Source organism: Megascapheus bottae, chromosome 23 (genome assembly GCF_031878675.1).
Source record: "Megascapheus bottae isolate mThoBot1 chromosome 23, mThoBot2.hap1, whole genome shotgun sequence".
Lineage (NCBI taxonomy): Eukaryota > Metazoa > Chordata > Mammalia > Rodentia > Geomyidae > Megascapheus > Megascapheus bottae.
Window position 1 is genome coordinate 12,957,253 of NC_143531.1, and position 19,607 is coordinate 12,976,859.

Here is a 19,607-nt window from a genome sequence, read left to right on the forward strand (position 1 = left end):
ATTGCATGAAATCCTCAATCCAATCCTGAACACACACATGGATAAAACACAATTATCTTTCCTCTTTCTGTCTCTGCCTCTGTTTCTCTGTCTCTCTGTCGCTGACTCCCTTTTACTCTCCTGACTCTTTTTTCATATTTCTTGACAATATTGATCTAAAAAATGAAGTGCAAAATGGTGCTTACTTTTTAATTATTCTGCATCACTGCTGTTGCTTCTCTTTGAATACATCATAGAAAAGAATTGATCTGTTTAACCTAAAAATGTGTATGTGTAATGTTAAACATAATATATTATACTTTGTTAAGGTTATAACCTTCATAGTGTTACCTCTTATTTTATGCAAGTATTAACAATGTGCGTTTCTCCCTCTCATTTTTTCTCATCAGTTTTGTGAATTTTTTTTCTACAGTTCTACTTTGAGTTTTATTGAACTCTCCTTCTACTTAATTTCTTTTCTTTTGCGTCACTTGAGTTTATTTTTCAGGTAACTAAAGATGAAAACAACTTGGAGATTTGTCTTCTTTGTCTAATTAAGCATTTCCTTTTAGAAATTTACATCAAAACACCACTTATGGGGAATGGCACAGGTTTTGCTACTTCATATTTACACTTTTATTCAGTTCCAATATTTTAAATATTTCTCTTGAGGTTTCATCCACCCATTTTGTGGCATAATTTAAGATCATTTTCCTCATCCTCCTTCCAATCTTCCTCCTGTTATAGTTGTGCCTTGTTGAAGGCCTAGCATGTGTGTTCATATAAATAAAATGTGGCAAAGGTGAAGGGTTATCTGCCAGATATTTACCTTATTTTTATTGCATTTATCACTAGCAGATAGCCTTGATGACTGTCTTTCTCTATTAGTTAGTGACTTTTAAAAAGCCTGGTAGCTACAACTCACCAGATAAAATCAAGCTCAGCCAAAACAGCAATTAAAGCCTTAGCTAAGGAGAGCACCCAACTAAATTGTCCAAGACTCTTGACTCCTAGAAAATAAATGGTGCATCTTTAAGAGTGTGCTGTGAAACCACACTAGGCTGGATGTCAAAAACCTCATGGATTTTCTGTTTTCCCAATCTGAGGGTATCAGGGTGGTCACATGGCTAATTAATGTGTACCTTTGATGTTTGAATGACAAATGCTGTCCTCAGAATGCATCCCTGTCATTCAGGGACTCATGATTCTGATAAGGAAAGAATGATGAAGTCCAAAATTACAAATGTGCAATTGTGAATTTTCCCATACAATTCTTCTTTCATGTAGTTGGAAAATTTTTACAATAGATGTGCCTTGGGTTGGCTGTTAGGTCTTCTTGGGAAACTGACATTGTAGCATGATTCAACAGCATCTTTATTGCTAGTCATTTTCTTTGATCTGTTTTTACTCTGTCTCATAAATAATACAGCCACTCCAACATGAGTATTGTATCTCATGCCTCTGATCACAGCTTCTGAAGAGGAGGTAAAGATCTGGAAGTTTAAGCCGGGCATGGTGTTTCATGCCTGTAATCCTAGCTACTCAGGAGGCTGAGATCTAAGGATCAAGGTTCAAAGCCAGCCTGGGTAATACAAAGCTGACCCTCTTAGCTTCAATCAATAACTAGAAAACAGGAAGTAGGGCTGTGGCTCAAGGTGGTAGCCTTGAGAGCTCAAGGACAGCGCCCAGCCCAGGATTTAAGCCTCATGACTCCTCCCACAACCCCCCAAAAAAGATCTGGAAGTTTGATGTCAGACAAGGCAAAAGCTGAATTCCTAAGAATGTAGTCTAGGACATAATACATGTTACATTTTGGAGTAAAGTTTTATCGTGAAAACTTGAATGGCATTAGAGATTCCACACAAAGTCTGGGAATATTAATTTGTGCACATTTTGGCAAAAATGGAAAATCATATGCCAGTTAAGCTCCTTTAGTGTCTTAAAGTCTACTTTCTCCCTGAGTTTGGAAAGTGAATTTTCAAATATCCTTTGTCGCCTGTTTATAAAACAGAAGAACTCATGGGTTATAATATTTTCTACATAAGAATAGCAAGGAGACTATTCCATTAAAATTTTACATTTAAGTTATAGTCTGACATGGGTGGATTTAGCCTGCAACCCTACCTATGTGGGAGGTTGAGATCTGAGGATCAAGGTTCAAAGCCAGCTCAAACAGGAAAGAACATGAGACTCTCATCTCTAATTAATGACCAAAATGCCAGAATTGGAGCTGTGGCTCAAGTGGTAGAGTTCCAGCTTGGTGGGGAAAAAAAGTGAAAGAACAATGCCTTGACCCTAAATTCCATCCCCAGAATTCCTCCTCCCTCCCCCCAAAAAATAAAGGAGAAAGATAGAGGCTTAGAGGAAGAATTCGTTCAAATAGAAAGAAAATCTCCAAGGAATTAGCATTTTTCCTTTGAAAACTTTTGAGATGATTGGTATCAAATAAGTAGATATACAACCACAGTGATCAGACTAACATTTCAATCTCCTAATAGTTCTATTAGTTCTATTAGGTGACAACATAAATAGGATACTTGATTTTGTAGAGTTAAAAGGATCCTCACTTGGTGAGAAAACCAAATTGGAAAATCTATAGTTGATGTCAATAATTTCAGATGATGCCTGAGTTAATGAAACGGGTGCTGAGAACTGAGACATTGGCCTGCCTAAAGGGTGTGTTCAGTCAGAGCTGCTGACAAAGGTACAGATAAGATGGTTGGCTGGTTGCATAGTTATGATGGCCTATCCACTCAATAATGATGAGAAAAAGTGGATATTTCTTAAATAAGTCTGAAAACCATTTAGTGGACTATTACTACAGTAAATGTCTGTGGTGTTTCATATAATACATGTTATGTCATTTTTACTAGGCATGTACAGAGTTTTCCTTCCTAATGGAATTTAAGTATCTCTTCTAACCACCACAGATTAGTTCCTATACATGAAGCACAATTTGAAGCACAATTGATATCCTATTCATAAAACACAGTTGATATTCTGTGACTGTGGCCTCAGTTCTTTATGCGAAAATTGTAAACGTATCAAAACTCACATGTTTTCCCAAAGTCAGCTTTCCCTTATAAAGGCATGGCATTGGTAATGGAAATGGCATGGCACATATGTTACAATTAAGCTTGTTCTCTATCCCATTTGGAAAACTAATTTGAAGTCAGACTACATTGAGGTAGGGGAAGGGAGGGAGGGAGAGAAGCTGGAGATTGCACACAGGGTCTTTCTCACTTGTTGGGTAAATGCTCTGTCCTTTGAAGCACTTTGCTATCTCTTTATGCAGTCGGTTTTTTTTTTAGATAGAATCTCATTTTTTTGCCAAAGCCATTGTGGATTGTATTCCTCCTATTTGTGCTTCCTCAAATAAATGAGGATAACAGATGTGATCCACTGTGTCAGCAGCCATAATACTTCCATAACTGCATGGCACATGTGTACCAACATGCTCAGCCATTAGTTGAGATAAGTTTAAAGTCTTGAGACATGTTTGCCCAGGCTACTGAGAACAAGATTCTCTAGCCTCTTAGCCTCTCACATGGCTGGATTATACGTATGATCCCACTGTGCCTGGCTAGATGAAGAATGTTTCGAAAGCACTCACCCTAAGGGCTGAATGTTGCTTCTATTTTATACTGGACTGGATATGTGATTAGTTGAAGCCTTTAATTCATAAATAATAGGTACATATTGGTTAAAGATCATGGATTTTTGGAAGGGTCCTAAATTGTCTAGGTATATGAGTAAAACAAAAGAAGATTTGCAAGAGATTTCTCACTGATTACTCACCTTCATTAAGCACCACAAAGAGCACAAAGAACACTCATCTTTTAACTGTTTTCAAGTATATTACTTGCATATATGAAGACAGTACAGTCTGACAAAAGTTAAAGAATATTTTCCATTAAAGGACTGAAGAGAGTTAAAGAAGAAAGTCACTTATCAATATAATAATATACTTATTCTTGCATAGAGTTATAAGTCTTGTTTAATTACATCAACTCCATATTGTTAAAATTTATCTCCTAATATTGTAGGATTTGTAACGTCAACTCTTAGATTGTCTGTGGTTTCGATTTATCTTTTTAAGAGAAAAATTGGGCTTAGTCATGGTTCAAGTGGTAAAGCACCTGCTTAACATGGCAAAGCACTGAATTCAAACCTCAAGTATTTATAAAAGGAAGGCAAATACCGAGAATTGATTGCCTTTTACTTCTCAGACAATGAGGACATTTCCTTGCAAGGTCTTATTCTACTATATTTTTCTCAGAGTTTTCTAGAATCATTATACAATCACAGAATAAAATTACATAATGTTAAATTTATACCTTCAAAGTAAATTTAAATGTAGGTTATTTGCCAGGCACCAGTGACTTAGGAAGCTGAGATCTGGGGATCAGTTTGAAGGCAGTCCAGGCAGGGAAGTCAGTGAGAGTCTTATGTGTAGTTTTAACCAGCAAAAAGCCCAAAGTAGAGCTGTAGCTCAAGAATGCCAGCACTGAGTTAAAATAAAGCTTCTGAACAGTGCACAATTCCTGAGTTCAAGCTCCACTACTAGCATGTGTCCCAACACACACACACACACACACACACACACACACACGTTATCTTATTCTTCTTATAAAACTAATTAGAAGGAGTCAAACCCGGTTGTCATCCAACTTTGCTACATTCAGCCACAACTCCCTGCTGGCGTGGTTACCAAGATGTCTTTTTTTTTTAAAAAACTGGATTTAAAACCTGAGAAAATAGAACATCTGTTATGAGAGTCTCTCTACCCACTTCATGAACACCAAAATTAACATCTCATTTCTTTGAGGTTCTGACTCCTAAAAGCCATCTATGTTCCAACATTGTTGCCATCTGTCAAAATTTTCCCATCTTAAGACTTGCAGTATACTATGGCTAACAGTCATTGTTGTTATGCAAGGCTAACACCTCAGTGTCAACAAGCACAGCTATTCTCAGAGAAGATATAGATTTATTGAATCATGTTGAAACAGAAGAATAATTAATTCATTCTGTAATTAAAATAAAGCAATACAATATGGAAGAATTAGGACCTACAAGACAATTGTATTTATTTAGTTTTTTGTGGTTTAATTCCCATTGTTTTTTTCATATATTTTTATTGTAATTAATAGAAGGGTTACATTATATTTGCCAGATAGAAGGTGCATTAATTCACATACATTGACACCCTTTCTCATGTCTTGGTCCCCATTTCCTTCCCCCCCACTCCCACCCCTCATCTTGTTTTCCCCCCTTCCCTATCCAATTTCAAATAACCAAATATAAATATATCCAATATATCAGATAACAAAGTGAGATACTGTAACAATATAAGATAACCAAGGGACAGCAAAAAAAATGAGAGATAACATAGTACATTAAGGACAACAATCACTCATTATATGGCTTTTGTTTCTATATCCTAGAGGAAGACAATTGTATTTATATAGTGATGCATCCTCAGAGATATCAACACTGTAAATGATACAAACTGAAGATAATGACGTTCCAGAATTAGTAAAATGTTGATAACATACACATACACACACTTTTAAGCGAAGCTAGTTTTCAATTTAAATCAAAGCATTTATAATGCTTTTAACTATTCTAGAGTGGTTATTTATATAATTTCTGCTAAATACCAGATTATGATTTTCACTTAAAAAATCGAAGAATTTGCCAGGAACATCCAAATGCTATACCTCTCATTACAAAAATCTTTGAAATGTGTAGAAACCTGTAAAGACACAGAAACACAGATTATATAAAATGATAGACGGAATCACATACCATTAATAATTACCAAGCAGAAAACACTTGCTGTATGAATAAACTGCAATGATATCACAGTAGTCAGTTTTTCAAAGAAAACACGAAAGACAACATAAAAATATCTTTTTTTTAATTTTTTTTATTTTTTATTGTAATTAATAAAAGGGTTACATGATATTTGCCAGATAGAAGGAGCATTAATTCACATATATTGATACCCTTTCACATGTCTTGGTCCCTATTACCTTCCCCTCCATCCCTTCCTAGGTTTTCCCCCCTTCCCTATCAACTTTCAAATAACCAAATACAAATAAATCCAATATATCAGATAACAAGGTGAGGTACTGTAACAATATGAGATACCCAAGGGACAGCAAAAGAGATGAGAGATAACATAGTACATTAAGGACAACAATCATTCATTATATGGCTTTTGTTTCAATATCCTGGAGGTCCTTTCAATTAGCTTCATACTATATGGCCTTATGCATCAAAGTTTTGCTCTATTGCAGATCTCTGCTAGTAGAGCCCAAGGTTTCTACTGATTATGACAAATGAGGGGAACCATTGTAATGACAGAACCAACAGAATAAACTTGTTTGTTTTGATATAGGTATATGGCTATCATTGACCCCCTGAAACCCAGACTGTCTGCTACAGCCACTAAGATTGTCATTGGAAGTATTTGGATTCTAGCATTTCTGCTAGCTTTCCCGCAGTGCCTGTATTCCAAAATTCAAGTCATGCCGGGGCGTACTCTTTGCTACGTGCAATGGCCAGAAGGTCCCAAACAGCATTTCACGTAAGTTTAATTCTCTGTCATGCTTTTCAATTCAGTTTATCAAGTACTTGGGGACATAAAAAGTATATGCATTCCCCTCAGGGCTTATGTCTAATCTGGGAACCAGGAACATGTAAAATAGATACAATGTAGTATAATGTGCTCATTAAGTTTGCTAAGCAAGGAAAGGTTTTTTTTTTTTTATTTAATTGAAGATGTGATGACTCTCTATGAAGTATCGTGAGTGCTTTCCTGGAGGAAGAAATAAAAGGCAAAGGCATAGGGCGGTTGGACTGTTATTGATTGAAAAGAGGCTGAAAGGAAGCAAAGCCCCAAGGCGTTGATTGCTCTTTTAGGAAGTCTTGGGAGGTCCTTGAAATTTGCTTTGGTTTGATTCAGTTTGTGTTCATGTATTTCAGCATGAAAACCTTGAACCTTAGATTAGAAAGGCATGAGAAATGCTACTTGATAGAATTTGGTATTTCCTTTTTGTAGCAAAAAGGGGAAAAACAGTGTTGTCATGTAATTATGTCTTTTATTCTGATAACTTCAGTTTCAGTAAAGTGCTTATTATCAGATTTTGATTACCTATAAATTACACCCCTTAAAATTAATAGTTTACATATTGGTTATTGTTCAAGCAGTCATCTTATCCAACTCTGTTCTCCCACAAATTCAGATTATTTTTAAAGAAAATTAATTGATTAGGAGGCACTTTCTAAAAGAAAATCTGTACCCTGAGTGTTGTATTCTTATCTATTATTAATAATGCTTAGGGGTATGATAATAGTGTTCTTAAATTATTTATTGAATGAATTACTTCTCCATTGAATTAAATCAATGTGTAGAAATGGATATGCATCCCTGAAGTTTACAACTCTTACAAAACTTAAATGAATATAAGTGACTTAAGTTCTTCTGAAGACAGGAGAAATCACATGGAAGATTACAGAATTCTGTTTGGACTATTAGATAATTAATTATCCTCCTCTTGCTCCTGAACTAAATTTTTTGATTAAAAGCTATGAAATTCAACGATGTAATTTGAAAGTTTGACGATGTATTTTTTATGATTTATAGGTATGCCCATCATTTAGGAAGTTAAAATTCAATCAGGTACATCATAACTTTTTAAAGTTCATGTAACTGGTTTTTTTAACCTAATTTTTAATCCAAAACTATTTTGCATGGAATACAATTCAGAGTGTCATTTTGCTTTCTTAAATTTGATGAAGAGCAAGTCATTTCAAATATCTTTTTATCGCAAAAATGTGTACAATCATCACACACAGAAGAAAATACAGGCTAGTGAATTAGTTCAGTCTGTCTTACCGTCGTTTTGCTTTGATGATGCATTTTAGTAGTTTAGTTCAGTTACTAAGCAGAATATTGACTAAAGGAAAGATATAAATCCTCACCTCACTTTTCAGGTTTTCATATACCAAACAGAGGTTGACCAGAAAGAAAAAAAAATCAATTGGCAAGATTTGAAATACAACTGTAGGTGATAATTGCATGCTATTTCGATAGATTTATAAAGTGGAGACTACGATAAGATTAAAATGATCATTGCCAATTTTGTTATGATTTAAAATGGAACAAATTCAACGTCCCTCATATTTCATTCCAAAGGATTCTTCAGCCTACGTTTTCCCCTTTTTACCCGCAGGTACCACATCATTGTCATTATACTGGTGTACTGTTTTCCATTGCTCATCATGGGTGTCACATACACCATCGTTGGAATTACTCTCTGGGGAGGAGAGATCCCAGGAGATACATGTGACAAGTACCATGAGCAGCTGAAAGCCAAACGAAAGGTATGATTTCCTAGAGTCCATCTAGCACCCATGTCACTGGTCATTGTCGACTCCGTGGGTGAAATCTTTTCATAACTTTTTAAAATCCAAAGGAATCTTGTTTCAATGTGTCTAATGCATAATGGAGAGGGTTTATGAGGATAAGTATAACAGTCAATGTTATTCATCCCAATTATGATTAATTTATTTATATAGAATTACTACTTGGACTTTCTGTTTAAAAAAAATGACATTACAACAACATTCTTAAAACTACTAGCTGTAAACATTGGCTTAATTATGATCATTTAAGTTCTTAAAAATATACTGTAGCAAATGGATTTTATGTTAGCATTGTATTTTTTTCTCTGCTAGACAGGATTCAAGTTCACTGAAGATTTATCATACTCTGTAGTAATTGAAAGACCAAAAATAAGCATAATATCTTCCCCATCAATGAATGTCATTTTATCTCTCTTTCCAAAAAAATGTTTTAAAAAGAGCTTTCCTTAGACTAGGGGTGTAGTTCAGAATCAGAGCTTGTGCTTAGCATCTGCAAGGTCCTGAGTTCTCAACACAAGAAAAAGAAAACCCTAACCTTAACAATATTTGTGAAAAGCCTTGAGTGAATCTTAAAAGTAGGATTCTATTAATATATTCCTCTCCTTTGTAATTTCAACACTCATTTTAATAGCTTTCTTATATTATATAGACTATAATTATTTTTCATTATACACATGTAATTTTTTAATTTTATTTTTTATTGTCAGGATTATGTATAGAGGGGTTACAGTTACATTCGCCAGCACATGTAATATTTTTTAGGATGTACTAAATTTTGTAGTTGAATGCTCTCCTTTTTTGAAGTTAGAACCCTAAAGGGAATAAGTCATGTGTACATATATTTTTTAATGATGTCAGTGCACAACTGGTGAGGATAAAGCATAAATATTCCTTTCTGAGTTTATTTATTTTAAACTAAATGTACACCTAGCACTGGCTACCTGGCTTTTCTAGAATATTTCAGAAAAGAATATTTTACAATTGTGATCCATTTTCTTTTTCTTTCAAACTGTACTCTGAGCTAAAATAATGAGAAAATGACATCCAAGTCACAAACATCTCATTAGAAGTCACCTTGTCCTTGGATTTTTGCCAAACTGACTCATAGAATAGGTGTCAGTATTCTACAGACACTACTATTCAGGTTTTTCCATATTTGAAACTTAGCTAACTTTTCTGTTTATTCTTTTTGGAGCATAAAAAGCTATTAAATATATTTTTACTTTAACCGACATAATGAATGTGTACATCTAAAATTTAAGTATCTTCAGGTATGATTTGAAATATAGTTATTACTAGCCATCATGTGATTTTCATATTTTTATATGCCCAGACATACAAATGCACGTTGGCTGTCTCCCAAAGCAAACCAATCTTGATCATTCAGACTGGGCTTGAGAGAAATCAAATACAAAAGTTTGGGCTATAATACTAAAAATGAAGCCTAAATATCAAGAGAAACAAGTCAATTAGTCAACTTTGTACAAACTTTAATGACAAAAGATGGACAGATGTTGACTGACTCCCAAGTATGCATGTACAAACTAAAGGAATGCTGATGAAATTTCACGTAATGTGATACAGTAGAACACACCTCTATTCCCAGACTTGGGAGCCAGAAGCAGGAAGATAGCAAGTTCATTGCTAGTTGGGCTACATAATAAGACCCTATCTCTAAAGCCTTCTAAATCAAGTCACTAAGAGATGTTCCCAAGTGTTTGGGAGGGTGACTTTCCTTTCTCTTTCTCCTATAAGCTTTTGAATTGTGCTTAGTTTTGAAATGTGTGGGTTAAATTGATTAATTCATTAATTGATCAATTTAATTAATTTAATGAAAGAATTAATTCTTTTAAAGACTACTCTTTAAAAGAATTATATTTCTATGTTGATTAGTAATTTAACTACTACAAAACTTCCAGATAAATTAGGATTAATCAGTCCTTCCCAATGTGTCATTTAAGAGAATGATACATCGAGTTGTAGCCAGCACCAGGTAAGATGATTGGTCTCGAAATAACAGTGGCTACTTCCAGAAACTTTCCATTATGATGATAGTATGAAACGTCAAAGTCAAGTTTAAAGTTAAATGGCTCTGCAGAGTTTAATAAGAGCTTAGAAGGAATGCCAGAGGATTGTTTCTGTGTTTCAATCACAGGTGTAGAATTGATCTGTAATGGAAGAAAGAGAAATGCCAGCAATACATTAATAAACTCATATATAACATACTTCATAATTTCAAAGCCCATTACATACCTTATTTTTTTAAGTTAATAAGTTCAAAAGTCTACTGAAATATGTGTTCTATGAAAATTATTACATGTCCCTCATCATGTCTCTTGGCTTTATTTAAAAAGGTAAAATGCCCAATGTTGGTTGCTCAGACCTCTAAATCCTAGCTACTTGGAGGGCTGAGATCTGAGGACCAGAGTCTGAAGCTTGCTAAGGTAGGAAAGTCCTTGAGATTATCTCCAAGTAACCACCAAAAAGCCAGAAATAAGGCTATGGCTCAACTGGTGGAGCACTAGCATTGAGTAAGAAAGCTCAAAGACAGCACCTAGGCCCAGAGGTCAAGCCTCAAGAACTCCACTACCACCTCCACATGCAAGCATGTACACACACACACACACACACACACACACACACACACACACACACCACTAAAAATTAAGACTGGAAGTATCTACTGGGTGTGTTTAGCAAAAATATACTGTATTTGTGGTTCTGATTTGGTTGAGGAGACATGGGGAAATGTATACTGATGGTTATTCTTACTGAATAAATCAAAATGCACTGGATGAGATAATTTTTATAATTTCTAAACAGCTATACCACTTAATGAAAATTAAACATTTGCCAGTTTATAATGCAGTATTGTTTAATGTGTTTCTTCTCATAATGTTGCATATTCTTTGAGACTAAACTGTATTTCTCTCCTGTAGTATTTGCATTATTAATTCAATTGTAAGCATAATTTAATAGTGCACTCAGAGTATGTCCCAATTCATATACAATGACTGGTTGAGTAAGAGTAAAGACTTGGACTTTTTCAGTGAATTTCCATTGGAAAGATACCTACATATATAAAAAAAAAAGTTAATCAGGCTCAGAAAACCATGTAGAATTATACAACAAAGTTTTGAAATTTTAAAGATTTTAAATATCTAGAGCTCAACACACAAACTGATTTAAAATATATTTACAGCCTCCTAATGATGGAGCATATGTGGAATCTAGAAAGATAGGCCTAATAAGACCTTAAATTTTTATGAATCTCTTGCTTGAAGTCATTTGGACTAAAGACAAATGCCATGTGAGGAGGAAATGAGGAAATGGACTAGAAGATCTTTTATTTAAGATGTTTCAGTAAATAAATTAAATGTGTTCTAGGATTTTTTTCCTGTGTTGCCTACATCGTGTTTCCTTAAGTGTCGGCAAGTGAGAAAATCATGAATATTATAGCAGAGTTATTTGCAATGTTTTTTAGATTCAGGGTCCCAACAATAAACAGATGTTTAAGGCTAGAAATTAAACTCACTCACCTTGAAAAGAGATCTTTCTTTTTCTCACCGAGTATTTTCATAACTAAAGACTACCTCTTTTTTCCAAGTTGAGGGGTAAGGAAATGTAGTAATTTATTTCCATAAATGATGATGAAATTCTTGGCAATGACAACATATACCTCAAAATATACATGTGAGTGAAAGAGATGGATCCTCTTTGGCATGTTGATGTAGAATATAAATGATACAGGCCCAAGCAAGATGTGACTATGATAAGTCACACTAACAAACAGGTATATAAATTGGACTTAAAGAAAATACTTTCAGTAATGCGGATTACCACATCCATCAATATGAAAAAGAAATGGGGACTAGATAGAGAATAGAAGGAAACCATGAGAATAGTTTGAGCAAATGCAGTTTGCTACCCAAAGATTCCCATTGTGGAAAAATGCATGAAGTCCCTTGGCTCCAGGAAAACTGATTTCTAATATGATATCTTTGTGGATTGCTAAAGAAAAATGGACTGTAAGTTTTATTGATGTTGATTGGAGGTAGACGACACTCTACAGCCATGCCGCAGAGCTCTGCTTCATTTCTACCGACATGCTCAAGTTTGGTCCACAAGAATACCATCCCTATAGTCATCCTAATCAAGTCTATACATGCAGACAAATGTGAGATGACAGAGTGTGGAACTAGTAAGGCCAGTGGCAGACTGCCATGATCACATTAAACTGTACCATAGTGCCTTGATCCAGGGAAGAACACAAGAAAGCGGGATTTTGAAGATCAAAGATTTGTGTTCTAGTTCTGTCCTGCTATGGGTACGATCTTGGATGCATCTCCATTTTTTTGCATCCTATTTGCTGAAAATTGTAGTAGTTGGAAGATTACATAGGAGGATATTTGGGAATCAAAATTCCATTTATTCATTTAACTTCATCATGACGATGATGTAGGGAAGGGTTGCAGTTGTATAAGTAATGAAATGAGTTCATTCATCATCCAACAGTGTTACTCACTCTCCTTCCCCAGCTCCCCCCCACACCCCTCCCCAGGTAGTACGGATCATTTCTAACGTAGTGTCCCGTGATTATCAATGTTGCATTGGTTCAACCTTTGTCCTTTGTCTCTGTAGTCATTTCTGTGATTTCCCCTTCCTTCCCCAAATCAGATAAACTTATAAATAAGACGAAGGGTACAGAAATCAAAAACAGTGATAACATGGGGAAAACCATAGACAAAACTTCAAACAATACATCAAAATTCCATGTTTAACCCTCATAGCTTTTACATGTTAGGCAACTTACTCACATTGACAGTTCCTTTGTCTCCTGCCATTTGGAGCCATTTCCAATATGGGGAATTTAAACTCTCATGTTTGGCCACCAGTAGCTCACATTTCTCCTTTAATTCAAACAAAAGCTTTTTAGGCTAGTTGTAGGTTTTTATCAAGGCTTACAGTCATGATAAATTATATTAAGATTCATGTTAGCTTCAGATGACCCTAAGATTTCTTTTCTATGCATTAAATGTAACCAAAAATATAAATGTCAGATTCCAATGAATAGAGTCACTTAAGGTAACCATAGCAACAGCGAGAACAGAAGAAAAGATTTTTATTCATTATCTCTCAGATTTAGCCTAACTCATTGGAAGTGGCTGAACCAGGATGGGGATAGTGCATTCCTTTCTCTTTTAATATCCCCATCATATTTTATGCTGTTGTGATGCTTAACATTTGTTTCCCTTTAATAGCAGAATAACCAAGTGTGTATATATTTGTCACCGAACATTATCTGCAGTAGTCAGTGTTGGAAATAATTGACAAATAGCTGAAATATTGGCTTCGTGCTTTCCTTTCTAACTCCTCTCTGTATTTCACAAACTTTTTTTTTTGCCAGTCCTTGGGACCAAACTCAGGGCCTGAGCACTGTCCTTGAGCTTTCCTCAATGTTTAGCACTCTACCGCTTGAACCACAGCACCACTTCGGCCTTTTCTATGCATGTGGTATGGAAGAACCGAACCAAGGTCTTCCTGGATGCTAGGCAAACACTCTATCACTAGGCCAAACTCCGGGCCCACTAACCATTTTTTTTCATATATTTTTTATTGTAATAGAAGGGTTACATTATATTTGCCAGATAGGAGGTGCATTAATTCACATACATTGATACCCTTTCTCATGTCTTGGTCCCCATTTTCCTCCCCCCACCTCCATCCCTCATCTTGTTTTCCCCCCTTCCCTATCCAATTTCAAATAACCAAATACAAATATATCCAATATATCAGATAACAAAGTGAGATACTGTAACAATATGAGATAACCAAGGGACAGCAAAAGAGATGAGAGATAACATAGTACATTAAGGACAACAATCACTCATTATATGGCTTTTGTTTCAATATTGTGGAGGTCATTTCAATTAGCTTCATACTATATGGCCTTATATATCTAGGTTTTGCTCTATTGCAAATCTCTGCTAGGAGAGCCCAAGGTTTCTACTGATTATGACAAATGAGGGAAACCATTGAGCCTATGTTCCTTTGAGTCTGGCTTACTTCACTTAATACGATTTTTTCTAAGTCTTTCCATTTCCTAACAAATCCACTAGCACAATGATGTTCATTGCAGCACTATTTATGATAGCAAAGATATGGAACCAACCCAGATGTCCCTCAGTTGATGAGTGGATCAACAAGATGTGGTATTTGTACACAATGGAATTCTATGCGGCTGTCAGAAAGAATGACATCGCCCCACTAATCATTTTTGTGGTTAAATAAAACTTGAAAATATCCAGATGGATTACCCACATGCACATATGTATGCATACAGATGTGAATAAATTCCAGTAGATTTTATTTAAAAACATCTACATATAGAATTACTCTGTCCCATATTGACAAAAAGACTTTTATTTATCAGGGCCAGGTTATAAAATATCCTTTGAAAAAGAGGAGCTAATAACTAGTGGTTCTTGAAACTATGTGGGGATACTTAAAAAAATAAGCAAGTTGTGGGGCCAGGAGTTTGGCCTAGTGGTAGAGTGCTTGCCCAGCATGCACGAAGACCCGGGTTCAATTCCTGGGTACCACATACTTAGAAAAAGCTACAAATGGTGCTGAGGCTCAAGTGGTAGAGTTCTAGCCTTGAGAAAAAATCCAAGGACAGTCCTCAAGCCCTGAGCTCAAGCCCAGGACTGGCAAAAAAAAAAAGCAAGTTATTACCAGCTGCCTTTATCTGTCCTGATTTAATTTTGCTTCATAATTATATGGCTTGTATTAATAACAGTGTGTAGTGTTTTAGCCTCTCACTCTTTGCCAGCAGGAGTTATATTTGAGGCTGTTTATGCAGCATGGTGAGGGACTGATTGGTACTGACTCATATTTATGTATTTTCCCCAGCCTCTGTTTATTTGGAAAAAGACTAATTGAAATGGGAGAAATCTGTCATAAAAACAGAGCATGTACAAATAAACTACAGAAATTTTCTGGCTATTTTTTTTAAATGATTCCACTAACAATAGAAATCATCTCATGTAAAGTCAGAGTAAATAAGCTGTTCCATGGAACTCAGTTACTTCATTTGGTAATTGGGATTATAAAATATGGGTTCTTGTCTCTCAGATAGTCAGTGCTTCTTTCTTTAGTTAATTACTTATAATTATAATAAAGCTATAGGTCCACATTCTACTAGTCACATACGTGATATGATTTAGAAGCTTTATTAGCATTAGCCAGTTGCCGATGTAGCCAAGGCTTTGAGGTTTTAAATTGATTAAAATCATTGTGCCAGGCAAGTGAGAGAATCTGATTTTGAGCACAATCATAATACTAAGGTCAAGGAAGTAATCTACTGACTTTCTACTTCCTTTAAAAGGTTAATGTGATTTATTGTGAATGTTAGAGAAATAAGAGAGAAGGTCAAAGAGTGGAGAGATAATATAACACTAATGCTTTTTAAACGTTAGAATACTGAACGAAGCCATGTTCTTTACTGACTCAGTACTTAGCACAGTGCTAGAAATATGAATGGATGAATGAAGTTTATGTGAATCAGCTTACTTTACATCTTATACAAGGAATAGTGTGCAGTTATGTGCTGTGATTTGCTTCAGGATCAAGATTATTAAAAGGAGACAATTCTAGAATAGGTTAGTCTTAAATTCCAAAGCTGTTACTCTGCCCTGGCCTCAACACATGCACAGAGAATTTTACTGGTGAAATAATTAAACTGATTTGAAATGTGTCTCCCTCCTATTTCCCTACATTTCTCAATAAATTAAATATTCCTTAGCCCTTCAAGAAATGTTGATTCTTGACACTACAACCCAGTAAAGCAAATGAGTAAAAAGAGTTTATGCCATATGCTCATTCCTCTTTATAAAAACTTCAAATTCCCTAAATATTAAACTATACTAAAAAAACACACAAATCTGCAGACATACACTGCTGCTTTATTTTAGTACTTTTTTTTGCCAGTCCTGGACCTTGAACTCAGGGCCTGAGCACTGCCCTTGGGCTTTCTCAAGGCTAGAACTCTACCATTTCAACCACAGCATCATTTCTGGCTTTTTCCTATGTATGTGGCACCAAGGAATCGAACTCAGGTCGTCATGAATGCTAGGCAAAGACTCTACCACTAGGCCAAACTCCCAGCCTACTATTTTATTTTATAGTGTAGAATACTATGTGGACACTTTACAAAACTACATTTGTCACTATGTATGTACATTTCCTGGTCAAGAAAAGCATGTATAAAGAGACAAAGTTAAAATCATGATAATCATCAAGAAATATCCTGTTAGACTTGAATACTAAAAATCTCCACCGCATTTTTAATAGCCTAGAAAATACTTATGCAAGTCTGTCGTTCAACCCAGTCCTTCACGTGGTTACATCAACCACAAATCTATTCTTCAAATCCTTCACAACAAAACAAAGAAGAGATCTTCTCTTCGTGTCCCTTTGGCTGTTGGATTAGTGTAGGATTGATAATATATCAAACCTGTCTCCACTGGAAGTGACTGGTCGAACATAGCATCCATCCTTGCCAAAAGAGAAGCTATGTAAATCAAACATGGGTTAAGTACCATTGAAAATGTTCACAATAGTTCACGATAGGATTTAAGGCTTGGGTAAAGTGAAAGACAGGTTTCCTACTGCTCTTATAATAAAACTAAAACAGTATTCTCATAATTCCAAATCTGTAACTTGCAAATCCCTACCTAACCTTCATTACCCTACTCAGCAAACATAGTATCTTTTATATCCTCAGTTTTACTCCCCTTCAAATTGGATGGGGGTCATAGATATAAAAATCACCTTTGTTGTCCATTATATTACACAGGATGCTTTACTATATAGGATGACAATTCTTTGCCCTCTGTCCTTTTGCTATCGTTGGTATTTGTATTTCATTTAAGGCAAGAATTTAGATAGAAATCCCTCTACAGCATTTGGATATTAGGCTCCAAAAAGGAGCCTAGATGTGCTTTATCCATGGTATTTTCAAGTTTTGGGCTCTCACAAATCATTTATGCCCCCTCTGAAACTTGTATTTAATCTGTTTTTATTTAGAAATCTTTAAATTCGATAGGATAATACATTGTGATTACATTGTGCCTTTCAATTCTCAGGTATTACCCTCAGATTACTTCTGCCTCATTATTCCCCCATTCTCCAACAAGAAGTGGCAGCATTATACAAATCTCTGAAATAAGAATTTCTAAAGCCTTGTGCTGTCCTCATCTAAACTCAGATAAGGGAAATGATTTCCACTGACGCCCTTCTAAAGGAACACATACAAGTGCCACATAAGAAATCTGTGAACAGCCAAAGAACCCTAAAATAACTGAAAGCTACCTATGGAATATTAGTTGCACATCTAAGAGTAATCAAAACTTGAACATTAATCAGGATAAATAATGTTCTTCCAATACCAGCCGTAATGATTATATGAAAGGAAATAAAATATGAAACAAGTCCCTGCTTATAAGCCGTATTTCACCAGAAACTGAAAACTGATAAGTGTGTCACAGTAAAACCAAACTTGAACACAGAACATTTTTATTTTTAAATGAAGATTTTATGAGAACAAGAAAACAATGGTTCACTTATTTGACTATGAATACAAGCCAACTCTCATCATCATGATATTTTCTAGCTATAGACTTTTGAGGGCTCTCCTAAAATATTTCTGAACCAAACCAATCTCTTTTACTAGGAAAGAAACAGAGATGTCTGAACCCAATGCTGTGAGGCAATAAGGAAATCAATTTATGTAGAGATCATCTGAAACACAATGTTGATTCTGTATCTTTATTTCTATTCCTCTCCTCTTCCCAACAGATTTCTACTATGCTGCCATTATTGGGAATCAGAATCCCCTAAGTTTTAACATTGGGAACAACCTTGTGATATATTCTTTTAACTATTTGACTGAATCTTCTGTTATGTAGTGATCCCCATACTTGTATAAAAAATCACTTGTAACTTAGTATACATAATATTTTTATATAGACATTTCCTCTAGTACAAATCCTCTAATTTCTGACATTTCTCATCCACATGAATCTGTGATATTTTATCTTCTGAAACACCTCCAGTTTTCCTGAAACAGTGTGGGAAGGAATGAACATGATATTTTAAAATATATTTCTAGAATGTTTACAGCAGAGGATATTCCTCCCTCTGTGAAAATAATGAATCAAGAGAGTAAAGACACAGGCAGGTCATTTGAGGTTCCTTTTTGTCTGAAAAATGTCACAATTTATCTTAAACAAAAGAGAAGATGCTGATATGTTATATCTTGTATTGATTTTATGCACTCTATATCTTGATGGATAACTACACAAGCATTAGATTATCTGTATTATGTTTTACTTTTTAAAATATTTATTAGCTAGGTGCTAGTGGTAGCTGCATAGGAGGCTGAGATCTGAGGATCATAGTTTGAGACAAGCCTAGGAAAGTCTGTGGGACTTTTTTTTCTTAGAACATGATTTTTTAGACTAAACATAGATCTCTCCTATGACCCGGCAATTCCACTATTGCGCATTTACCCAATGGTCTAGAAAGAGGGACATACTAAAGCCACTAGCACAACAATGTTCATTGCAGCACTATTTACCATAGCAAAGATATGGAACCAACCCGGATACCCCTCAGTAAATGATTGGATCACAAAGATGTGGTATTTATACACAATGGAATTCTATGCCGCCATAAGAGAGAATGACATTGTCCCATTTGTAACGAAATGGAAAGACTTGGAAAAAAAATCAGATTAAGTGAAGTAAGCCAGACCCAAAGGAACATAGGCTCAATGATTTCCCTCATATGTAATAATTAGTACACATCTAGGACTCTCCTAGCAGAGGATTACAATAGCTCAAACCCTAGATACATAAGGCCATATAGGATGAGGCCAAATTAATGGACCTCTAGGACATGGGAACAAGAGCTTAATTATGAGTGACTGTTGTTCTTAATGTATTGTGTTTTTCTCTCTTCTCTTGTGTTGCCCTTTGGTTAATCTCATATTGCTATAGTATCTGACTTTGTTACCTGGTATATTGTATAGAGGGGGGAGGGAAATGGGAACAAAAAAACTTGAGAAGGGGTATCAATGTGTGAGAAGAAATGCGAATATAACTGTACTCTATACATTACAATTTTTTTTA

General features: G+C 35.2%; 1 protein-coding gene across 1 annotated transcript in view; it reads left to right on the top strand.

The window, feature by feature from the left end:
* Positions 1 to 19,607, top strand: part of Tacr3 (tachykinin receptor 3) — a 43,718-nt gene that overhangs the window by 9,589 nt on the left and 14,522 nt on the right. Inside the window, exons 2-3 of the mRNA XM_090356732.1 lie at positions 6,386 to 6,574; positions 8,223 to 8,373. Coding sequence (XP_090212858.1) covers positions 6,386 to 6,574; positions 8,223 to 8,373 — 340 coding nt within the window. The remainder of the gene's footprint in view (positions 1 to 6,385; positions 6,575 to 8,222; positions 8,374 to 19,607) is intronic.